The 12,615-nt window shown below is 38.2% G+C and overlaps 1 protein-coding gene across 1 annotated transcript; it reads left to right on the plus strand.

The window, feature by feature from the left end:
* Positions 1-8,785: 8,785 nt before the first annotated feature.
* Olr1214 (olfactory receptor 1214) lies at positions 8,786-9,718 on the plus strand. The gene is given in 1 exon segment (NM_001000438.1): positions 8,786-9,718. A coding segment is annotated over 1 exon segment (933 nt).
* Positions 9,719-12,615: the final 2,897 nt, after the last annotated feature.

Below are 12,615 nucleotides of genomic sequence, written 5' to 3' on the forward strand. Positions count from 1 at the left end.
AGCTTCGAAGTAAAAAAAATATTCAGAAGGCAGTGAAGGATGATTGACCCACTGTCCTTTAAGTGAAGAGAGAATAGGTTACTCTGTAATTTTCCAAAATCTTATGTTACTTGTTTTCAGTATTGAAAATTTAACAAATAAGTTTTTGCAGCAATCTACCAGTACAGTAACCTATAGTCTTAGAAATCACAAGAATATAAGTAGAAAATACTCAATGATCTTATACTCAGAAATGGTGAAATCATATTTTTTAAAATGTACCTTTTTATATATCTTTGCTCTGTGTGTGTGTGTGTGTGTGTGATGTTTATTCATATTTAGCGTGTCGTTAATACTAAGATTCTTTCACTGAACTACATCATAAGCACAATGGTAGTATCTTTGATTAGAGTACATCTAGAAATTTAATGTTATGGAGCCACAGAGATACTTATTTCCATAGTCCTATAGACAAATAATTTGATTTGTTCAGTCAATAACCTGATTTCATTATGAAACTGTCATTTGTTTCTCCAAAAGATCAAGGATTGAGGGAAAATGTCCTATCCACTCTTGTCTTTTCTCTATAATCTAAGATAAGTTTGGTAAGGTGTTGATGAATCTGCTGTGAAGAACTGTTTAGGTCATTCAGGAAACAGGGAGCTTATATTAGGCTTTTCCTTCATGGACTTGAAGGTAGGCATGTGAACATAAGGACCTTCTATGTCTTCATTGCAAAGAATTTGACTAAACAAGCTTACTAGTTATCGTTAAAGTTATCTGGTATTTCCCTCAAATAAATTATATTACCACCATTTATTGGCACTTGATACTTTTCCTTTTATGATTTTATTTTCATCATGTCATAAATTATCTATATATAATGATGGAATTTATTAAAAAGCAAATATAAACCGAGGGCCTTTCTTATTTTGGACATCAAGATATCTGGATTTTGGTCAAACATTAAAAATATAGTTTATTGTTATTCCAAATAAATTTAAGAATTGTTCTTTCTAACTCCATGAAGAATTGAGTAGGAATTTTGATGGGAATCCCATTGACTCTGTAGATTATTTTTGGTAAGATGGCCATCTTTACTATATTAACCTTGCCAATCCATGAGCATGGGAGATCTTTCCATCTTCGGAAGTCTTCTTTGATTTCTTTCTTTCTTCAGGGATTTGAAGTTCTTGTCATACACTTGCTTGGTTAGAGTCACACCAAGATATTTTATATTATTTTTTACTATTGTGAAGGGTGTTTTTTCCCTAATTTCTTTCTCAGCTCTTTTATCCTCTGAGTAGAAGAAGGCTACTGATTTGTTTGAGCTAACTTTATATCCAGCCACTTTGCTGCAGTTGTTTTTCAGCTGTAGGAACTCTCTGGTAGAAATTTTTGGGTTGCTTGTATATACTATCATATCACTTGCAAATAACGATATCTTGACTTCCTCCATCCCAATTTATATCCCTTTGATCTCCTTCTGTTGTCTAATTGCTCTGACTAGAGCTTCTAGAACTATATTGAATAGCTAGGGAGAGAGTGGGAAGCCTTGTCTTGTCTCTAATTTTCATGGGATTGATTTGAGTGTCTCTCCATTTAGTTTGACATTATCTATTGGTTTGCTGTATATTGCTTTTATTATATTTAGGTATGAGTCTTGAGTTCCTGATCTCTCCAATACTTTTAGCCTGAATGGTTGTTGTATTTTGTCAAAGGCCTTTCAGCATCTAGTGTTATGGTCATATTTTTTTTCCTTTGAGTCTGTTTATATAGTGGATTACATACTTTGAACTATTCCTTCATTCCTGGGAAGAAGCCTGCTCGATCATGGTGGATGATTGTTTTGATATGTTCTTGGATTCTATTTGAAGGAATTTTATTGAGCATTTTTGTTTGCATATTTTTAAGGGAAATTGGTCTGTAGTTCATATTCTTCGTTGGGTCTTTTTGTGATTTAGGTATCAGTGTAACTTTATTGAATTTAAAGAATTGGGTTGTGTTCCTTATGTTTCTATTTTATGGAATAGTTTGAGAAGTATTGGAATTAGATCTTCTTTGAAGGTCTGATAGAATTCTGCACTAAAACCATCTGGTCCTTTTTTGGTTGGGAGACTTCTAATGACTGCTTCTATTTCCTTGGGGATTATGGGTCAGTTTAGATGGTTTATTTGATCTTGATTTAACTTTGATACCCAGTATCTCTCTAGAAAATCATACATTTAATCTAGGCAATTCTCAAATTCGTTTGTAATAACAAAGAACCAAGGATAGTGAAAACTATTCTCAACAATAAAAGAACTTCTGGGGGAGTAAAGCTATACTATACAGCAATAGTGATAAGAATTGCATGGTATTGGTTCAGAAGCAGGCAAGGAAATCAATGGAAAAGAATTGAAGACATAGAAATGAACACATGTACCTATAGTAACTTGATTTTTTGACAAAGAAGCTAAAACCAGTGGAAAAAAGACAGCATTTACAGCAAATAGTGCTGGCTCACCTAGCAGTCTGCATTTAGAAGAATGCATATTGATCCATTCTTACCTCCTTGTATAAAACTCAAGTTCAAGTAGATCAAAGACCAGCACATAAAACCAGATATGCTGAATCTAATAGAAAAGAAAGTGAGGAAGAGCCTTGAAAACTTGGGCACAGGGGAAAACTCAAGAAATTAAACACCAGAGAACCAAACTACTCTATTAAAAATGGGCTACAGAGTGAAACAGAATTCTCAACTGAGGAATATCTGCTGGCTGAGATGCACTTAAGGAAGTGCTCAATATTCATAGACACCAGGGAAATGCAAATCCAAATGACTCTGAGAATCCACTTCACACCAGTCAGAATGGCTAAGATGAAAAGCTCAGGTGACTGCAAGTGCTTGCAAGGATGTGGAGAAAGAGGTAGGGTTGCAAACTGGTACAGCCACTCTGGAAATCAGTCTGGTGGTTCCACAGAAAATTGGACCTAGTACTACCTGACAACCCAGCTATATAAGTCCTGGGCATATACCCAAAAGATGCTCCAACATGTAACAAGGACATAGGCTCCACTATGTCCACAACAATCTTACTTATAATAGTCAGAAGCTGGAAACAGCCCAGTACCCCTCAACAGAAGAATGAATACAGAAAATGTGGTACATTTACACAATGGAGTACTACTCAGCGCCTAAAAACAATGACTTCATGAAATTCTTAGGCAAATGGATGGGATTAGAAATTAACCTGAGTGAGGTAAACCAGTCACAAAAGAACACACATGGTATGTACTCACTGACAAATAGATATTAAGTAAAAAGCTAGGAATACCCATGATACAATTTACAGGCCATATGAAGAAAAAGGAAGACCAAAGTGTGGTTGCCTCAGTTCTACTTAGAAGGGGGAACAAAATAATCACAGGAAGTCCAGAGTGGGAGGTGCTTGGGAGAAAGAGAAAGGGTGAGGGGGAAAATGGGGGGGGGCAGGATTGCTTGTGGGAAGAGATGGGCAAGACGTACAGAGGGTCAGGAAATTGAACAGAGGTGTTTATCAATGATGGATGGGGAACTGGGGGGGTAGCCACCAGAAAGTTCCAGTTGCCAGAAAAGCAAGAGGCTCCCAGGACGCAATATGAATGACCTTAACTGAAAAACCCAACAAAGGGGAGAGAGAATCTAGAGACCATATTCAGAGGTTAAGCATGGCCCCCCCGTTGAGGAACGGGACCAGACAATTGCTGCTGTCTATAGGAAATATAGGGACAAATAGTGAAGCTGAGACTAAAGGAAAGGTCTTCCAGAGACTGCCCCACCTGGGGATCCATCCCATATACAGTCACCAAACTCAGACACTTGTCGATTTCAAGAAGTGCTTGATAAGAGGAACCTGATATGGATGTCTCCTGAGAGGCTCTGTCAGAGCTTTACAGATACAGATGTGGATGCTTGCAGCCAACCGTCGGAGTGCACACAGGGACCCAAACGGAGGAGTCAGGGAGATGACTGAAGGAGCAGAAGGGGTTTGTAATCTCACAGAACAACAGCATCAACCAACCAGACATCCCAGAGCTCCCACGGACTAAACCACCAACCAAACAGTATACATGGAGCAACCCATGGCTCCAGCCGCATTTGTAGCAGAGGATGACCTTGTTGGGCATCGATGGGAGGAGGGACTTTTGGTCCTCTGAAGGCTTGATGCCCCAGTGTAGGAGAATGATAGGGCGGTGGGGCAGGAGTGGGTGGGTGGGTGGATGAGGGAGCACCCTTGTGGAAGCAGGCATAGGCTGAGTGCAATGTGGAGTTTTCAGAGGAGAAACCGGGAAGGAGGGGGATAACATTTGAAATGTAAATAAACAAAATAACCAATAAATAATATAGTTTAGAAGGCTTATGATACTTGTGATCTCAGAAGGGTACAGAATATTAATGTTAGTATCTTTGAATTTGTATGGAAGGAACGATGCAAGAAGTCTTGGAAGAATGCAACTGTACTGAGAATAACTGTTTTCTGTTCTTTTGCTGGGGCTCTTTCTGAGGAGGTGGCAGGATCTTGATGAGGAAGAGGAATGGCTTTGGTATGGGAGAAGTTTAAGCCAAAGGATGTGCATATGGACTTGAACTGAGACACTGCAAGGGAAAATAATGGATGTAAATAAGCGCAATAAAAATCTTGGTGATATCAAACAACAGAAAGCCTTTTCTTTCTTCTTTATTGTGAGGCTCAATTTATGCTCATATATAACTAATCTAAGTTTCCATGAACAATTTGTAGTATAATTCATAACAAGTCTTAAAGAAAAAGCTTTCATGTTCATTGGATAGGATGATTATTCTTGTCTTCCTGTCTAATGATAATTATAGGAGAGAGTGGGTCAATATTTGATCAATGTTAGGTGAAATAGCAATTGGTGTTGTCCCGCGCGTGACTTCCTGCCAGCAAGAAATACGCGGGTACATAGAAATCCTTACTGTGACCAACTTTATTAATCTTAGAAGAGGAAGCGCCCGCCGCGCCAACATGGCGCGCTTATAAACACCCTAGTGCGACGCATCCACACCTGATTGGTTGTTTACCCATGACCTTATAAGGCACGCCCCAGAGTGGGCAAAGACCTGGCACGAAGGCACTCTTGCACATGCGCACAGTTAACTTCCTGAAAGGGGGTAATGGCGGAGGCTATCCTGGCCTTCCACATGGGGCACAGTGGAAGCCGGCGCCATCTAGTGGTGGCGAATGTTATTGCGGCCCTCTACATGGTGTTAGTTGGGAGTTCCTTGATCCTATCTCTTCATGCCCTCATTTAGTGGGGTCAAATTGAAACACCAGTGAAATAGGTCTGGGTTTGAGTCTGGCTTCTGCAGGTTTTGACTCTTGCCCTCTAAGTTTCATATTCTGGACAACTAATAATAAAACAGTTATGGTACACATTAAATAGAGACTGTGGTACACTTTAAATAAATGATACACATTTAAAACACTATATGCTGTCATATTATAGATAAATAAGCATGCTTTTTTTTGTTCACATAACTTCTCTTTCTCAATATTTCCTTGATACTCAATAACCTTTCTCTATGTCTTGCTTTGCCTAGAGAAAGATACCAATGTGCAGCTCGGGGTGGCTATAAAATTATGATCCTCTTAACTTCATCTCTTGAGCACTGAGATTATATGCATGTACCACTAATCCATGCTTTACAACTTCGGTGTTAATGATGGCCTGCTGGAAGTTCCAACATATCTGTAATTACTAGTATTTATGTAATCATATGACTATAATTATTTGTGTTAGAGCTATTGCAATTGATTTAGGGGAGAACTCATGTTAATGCATACTTTGAGTCAACTCATGGCCATTTAAGATTCATACTTATTCATATAAGATCCATGTACATTGTTCAAGTTGTAAGAAAAATTTGAAGTATATTATACAATGCAAATATAGTTTATCACATTATAAAACATATGAATCAGCATATGGAGAAATAAAACAATATTATAAAATAGTTAAGGAAATATACTTTTTTGTACTATTAGGATTGGATGTAGGATATTCTCATGCCAGACAAGCACCTGTACTCATGAGTTCATTTTGAACAAATTTTATTGAAGAAATAATACCAGTCTTAAATATTTATTTATTTGCTCATTTAATACAAAGCAATAATACCCCAAAAAATCAAGATAACCAGAAGTCACACAAGTGTGGTCAATATGTCTGAAACTCAAACACAAGCTAGTGTATATATTTAAAGACTTTTTTCTGATGACAGGATAAATTACTGAGCCATTTACAGAATAGGAGTATATACATACACATGATTTGATCCTTATATAAAATTCTAAGCAGTATATGATTTCATATATTAGGTTGACAGCTCCTTTTTGTCTCTTTATGAAATGAAACACAACTTAGTGCAGTTCCACACTGTCTTCACTTTCTTGGATAATAGTGGTTGTTATGCAGGTGTGTTCCTGCAGGTGTTTTTGTTGCTGTCCCATATCCTGGGAAAATGAACTGACAGTCACAGTACGAGGCTCTTAAAGATGGTAACTATTTAAGACTTATATAAGTAACTTTGCAATGTTAAAATGGGCCTTAAATCAATTGGACTAGTGTTCTTATAATAAAATGGGGACAAATATAGATCCAGAATGAACAGACACATAAGAAGAACCAGGTGAGAACATAGCAAAGGCACAGGAATCTGTAATCCAGAGAAGTCTTAGAAGAAACAGAACCCACACATGATGATGGACTTTTAGCCTCTAGAGCTGTGAGAAATCATCTCCACTTGTTCAAGCCATCTAGTCAGTTGCAGTATTTAATGATTTTTTATGGTATAATTAAGTAAATGATACAGTGGTAGAAATAAAATTTTCAATGTTTGTGTGCCACCTCTTAAACACTGAACTTCTATGCTATTGGTTGTTTCATCATTGCATTATGCATAGACATTCCTCTTTTTTACTTTTGTATTTGAACCAAGATCTCAGTGAGTTATATATGCTAACTATAATCCCTTTCTGGAGTCCAGGTAGGTCTTGAACTCAGTATCCACAGTCGCTAGTATTATAGGCATGTATCACTAGGCCCAGCCAATTTATGTTCTTACAAGCCTAGAGAAAAAAAGCAAAAACAAACAAATGAATAAAAATACAGCCAGTTGTGGTGACATGTATGGTAATTTTGCACATAGGCATATAAGGCATGAAAGTTACAAGTTCAAGGCCTTCCTGAGCCGCACAGTGAGTTCTAAATCAGCATGACCTATATTGTTTTCTAATCCATCCATCCAGCCATCCATCCATCCATCCATCCACCCACCCATCCATCCATCCATCCATCCATCCATCCATCCATCCATCCATCCATCCATCTAACCGACCAACCAATCAATCAACCACCCAACCATTAAATCCAACAAATAATCAAATCACAAACATAGCAGTCTTTTTTCAAGGATGTACCCCTTGAGAGGATGTCTACACTCAGCAAAGGGACCTACACTTATATACATATTGGTGGTACTGAGTGGATTCAGTGGGCAAGTAAAAGTAAGGGGAAGGAACAGGTAAAGTTGTGAGGGAAGTTGTGCCAGGACAATGGAGAAAGAATTGTAGTGGATGGAATCGGGGGGAATTTCATCATAACATATTGTATATATGTATAAAAATTTCAAACAATAACAACAAAGCAAAACAATATGGCATATCTCCAATAAAGCAATGCTCTTACTATTTACTACTTTGTAACTACTACTGCTGCAAAGCTTGATCTCTAGGGTAAATTACTGGGAAACATAACATTTTCAATTTTTACTCAGGCCCTTAAGATTGCAAACTCATAAAACCCCCTTGGGTCATTACCAGGTGGCTCTTGTGACATCAGTTGGTGCTATTATTACCAACCTCTGTGATAGAGAAGACATTGTAGAAAAATCTACCACTAGAAATCATGATCCAGAAACATGGCTTCTCAGAATCTGGAAGAATGGGAGCTCTGGATTTTCCAATCTGAAATTAAGGTCCCTCACCATCAGAAAGCCAAACCTAATAACAGAAAATATTTTTTTCTGGGCTATACACCTTTACAGCTCATCCCTGTCATTTGTACATGACATTTTCTGAGAGGACAGAAGCTTCAGTGATATCACTTGTGAGGTCCCCATTTACAAAGGTAATTATTGAATTGGATGCTTGGTTTTCTTTTCCCCAACTTCCCCTGAGCAACCCAGTGAGTCTTTGATGTGCCTTTTCTTTTCTGTTTTGAGATTACCACTGAGCCTGAAGTAGAGAGTGGATTGTCAAGGTAGAAGGAAAACTGAGATCCTACAAAGACAATAATGGTCATTGGTTCCCTGCATATTATTCCCAAAGACGTGCCTTCCATAAATTTATATTATTTCTTTGCCTTAACTCTTATAAAACAGAGGAGGGAGAAGGCAAAGAGAACTGTGAGCTTGAGTTTAACATCTTATTCTAGTTCTTAGTCTTTAGTGTAGTAGATTGCATATATAACCTTATCTGGCATCAATGGGAGGGGAGGCCCTCTGTCCTTTGAAAATTGGATGACCCATTGTAGGGGAATGCTACAGTGTTGAGGCAGGGAGTGTGTGGGTAGGGGAGGGAGCACTCTCATAGAAGCAGGGGGAGGGGGTAGGATAGGGAGTTTCCACAGGGGAAACCATGAAGGGGGATAACATTTGAAATGTAAATAAATAAAATAAAATAACCAATAAAAAAGAAAATGGCTGGGTTTTATTTTAATGCTATATTTTTTTACTATTCTTACAGATATGTCCTTGGGAAGAATGGCTTTAGGGAATGTCTCTTCAGTGAAAGAATTCATCCTGCTGGGCTTGACACAAGAGCCAGAGCTCCAGTTGCCTCTCTTCTTCCTCTTCTTGGGAATCTATGTGGTCTCTGTGGTGGGGAACCTGGGCTTGATTGTTCTGATTGTTTTGAATCCTCACCTGCACACCCCCATGTACTACTTTCTTTTTAATCTTTCTTTTGTTGATTTCTGCTACTCCTCTGTCATAACCCCCAAAATGCTGGTGGGTTTTGTGAAGCAGAACGTAATCTCTCATGCTGAATGCATGACTCAGCTCTTTTTCTTCTGCTTCTTTGTTATTGATGAATGCTACATTTTGACAGCAATGGCCTATGACAGATATGCTGCTATCTGTAAGCCCTTGCTTTATCAGGTCACCATGTCTCATCAGGTCTGCCTCTTGATGACAGTGGGGGTGTGTGTGATGGGGCTTGTGGGTGCCTTAGCCCACATAGTTTGCATGTTGAGACTCACCTTCTGTGATGGCAACATCATCAATCACTACATGTGTGACATACCCCCTCTCCTGAAACTCTCCTGCACAAGTACTTCAATCAATGAGCTGGTGGTTTTCATTGTTGTGGGTGTCAATGTGATAGTTCCCACCCTGACTATCTTTATTTCTTACACCTTGATCCTTTCCAACATCCTCAGCATCCATTCTGCAGAAGGTAGGTCAAAAGCCTTCAGTACGTGTGGCTCCCATGTCATAGCTGTTTCTCTTTTCTTTGGAGCTGCAGCGTTCATGTATCTTAAGCCTCCTAGTGCATCTGTGGATGATGAAGATAAATTATCAACCATTTTTTATACCATTGTGGGCCCGATGTTGAATCCTTTTATCTATAGTATAAGGAATAAGGATGTCCATGTTGCATTGAGAAAAACTTTGAGGAAAAGCATTTTTACCTGAGTAGAATCTATTTTTGTTATCAATGTAAATCATAAGATATGTAAAAGTTACAGCTATGGAGCTGACTGGAGAAGTAGTTCACTGTCAGAATATTTGTTGACATTTCTGAGGCTCTGGATTTGTCTCATAGTTTTTATTTCAGTTTGATTGAGAATTCTTGCAGTAATGGTTATTTTCCCCAATATTGGAGATGGATAACACTCTAGGAAATCACGGAGAAATCATATCCCTCTTTGTCCAATAGTGGAAGGAGGGAAACCTACCGAAAGGGTGGGTCTTCAGTTTTCCTTACTCAAAGAGGACAGGTATAGAGGCATCCTTTGTAAGATACTTGCTTGAGGGTGCGGTGTGCTCAATAGCCTATTTGTCTCCTTGAAGCTGGAGAAGAAAATGACCCACTTCTCTTGTGATGGGGATCTGAATGTCCACATTAATTTCTTACCCTTAATGGTGAAAGTTGTCAGTTGCTTACATTCCTGAGAACTGGATTAGACTCACAGGTTTTGTTTGTTTGTTTGTTTAAGATGCAGGAAACTAAACATAAGTATTTTAAAGCACTGAGGTGAGAATAATGCAGAATCCAATTTTTTAACAAATTTGTAAATTACATTAATTATTATGGAAATTTCAAATGTAAAGAAAGTGAAGCATGATTCACCTATCATCTGTATTTTTCTAGAAGCAAAGGTATCTTTTTCAGTATTGAAAACAAAAACAAAAAAACAAAAAAAAGAAAAACAAAAACAAAAAAACCCCAACCAAACAAACAAAAAAACCAAAACACATTCGAATTACCATGTACCAGTACAATTTCCTACAGCCTTTAAAATCGTGAGGATTTATGTATAAAATGATGGTCAATATTCCATTCAGAAATTGAAAAACCAAGAGACTTTTTATTAAATGTACATATTTATTTTATTATTTTATTATTTTTAGGGTGTTTGAGGGGATTGTATTCTGACTCTCTTTCATGCTTTGCAAGTGTCCTACCACAGGGATACATCTTAAGCACCACTTCAAATAGGCACATTAGCAAAGTTTAAATAGCTGTGACACTAAATGTTGATTTCAGTAGTTTTAGAAACAGTGTCTCACAAGATTAGTTAGTAACAACCCTCTTGGATGATTTATAAAAGATACCATTTTAAAAGTTTTAGTTTCTCAGAAAAGACTGAAGAAGGGAGACTGTTCTTTGCACTTTGGTCTTTTCTCATAGTCATAAAGCAGTTTGATAAATAGAAGGTGGTGAATTTATTGTGATTCCATTGCTCTAAAACAGTAATTTAGATCATTCAAGATATGTGAACTTATAGCAGATTTTTCCCTCATGAACTTGAGGGCAGGTATATAATAAATGAACCTGCTATGTCTTCATTGGAAATAATATGAATAAGAAAGTTTACTACTGTGTGATGGCTAACAGTGTGTTTTAAATTTAACTTACTGTGATTAAGAGATCTATGAAACAAAATTGCCTCTATCCTGAAAGACCCAAGGATAGATGGAAACTTAAAGAATGTTAATGACCATTCTTGTACAATTTTAAGGAAAGTCACAATAATGGTCAAAATGTTAACCAATGCCTCTGCTTCTGTAAACAAATCTTGCTTGCTCAAGACAACCAGGAAACCTGCCATCTGCTAAAAGCTGTGATTGCGCGTAGACATGGCTGCACTTAGGCAAAGATACATGTGTGTACATCAACAGAATGTAACCTCCTGATTGCAGCATGTATGTCTGCACATAAGTGGAATGTAACCATATGTCTCATAGCCATTATAAACCCTTGTCTTGTGTGGCTTAGTGCCACACTGGTAATCTAGAATGTATAGCCCTGGCCAGCCAGTATCTGAACAAAAGCCCTTTGTTAAAATGTATTCTTCCTTCTTCAGTCTGGCCAGCACCCAGACCATAATATTTTGAGGTCCCAATGAGATCTGGGCATTTGCTGGAGCTGCCAATTTTTCTGACCTCTCTTGGGTCCCTTCAGACTTCCACCTGGGGGCCTCAGAGAGACTCAGTGCTTGGGGAAACCACTGGCAGGTTCTCCATGCCTAGAATGTGGAAAAGAGCTAGAGGTGTAAGGGCACTGACTGAAGCAGGAATGTGGTTGAATTGAGGAAAAACTGGACCCAGAGTTAATTATCCTGTCAGCGGTTCAGCCTGGACAAAGCTCACTCCCATTGTTTGGTTCCCTGAGGGCTCCTGGCATGGAATCTGAGAAACTGGGAGACCCATACTTGAGGGACCCATAGAAAAGCTGAGATGAAACTTGACTGCTGTATATATAAATGAAGGTGGTCACCAATTGTTTGTTTTTGTATGGTGTTCTCTGACTGCACAAACCTTTTGTTTTGTTAAACTTCTGTTTGCTAGCCCTGTGTTTTCTGGCATGCCAGTAATTCTGTTGCAATGTTGAGTAGATTGCTTATTGTTCTTGAGAAAATAAAAACAAAGTGTCAAAATCTTCCATTCATAAAACTTGGACAAACTGCGATCTCTCTGTTGTAATTAGTCGTTTCTGTCTCTTATATGTGTTTCTATGTCCTTATTGGTCTTTTCCAGTTACAGGCAGACATAGGAAACAGAACCTCAGTGATGTGCTCTCTCTGAGCTTCCTACTCTGCTTTCTGCTCCTGTCTGCTGCGCTTTACTGGATAACTCAGTCTTATCTCTGAGCACACCCTTTTCTCTATCTCTGACTCCTGGCTAGGGCACTGGATTCAGTTTTGCAGGGATTCAGATGTATTATAGGTATGGAGAATATTAAAATGTCTCCTTATGCTGTTGTGCTTTATTGAAAAGCTGGTTCTGGAATTTGCAAATAGCTTCTTTCACTCCTACCCAATGCCAAGTATGACTGTTTAAACGTTTCTTCCAAAATTATGTTTGAT

The sequence above is a fragment of the Rattus norvegicus genome, chromosome 8 (genome assembly GCF_021556685.1).
Source record: "Rattus norvegicus strain SHRSP/BbbUtx chromosome 8, alternate assembly SHRSP_T2T, whole genome shotgun sequence".
Classification (NCBI taxonomy): Eukaryota; Metazoa; Chordata; class Mammalia; order Rodentia; family Muridae; genus Rattus; species Rattus norvegicus.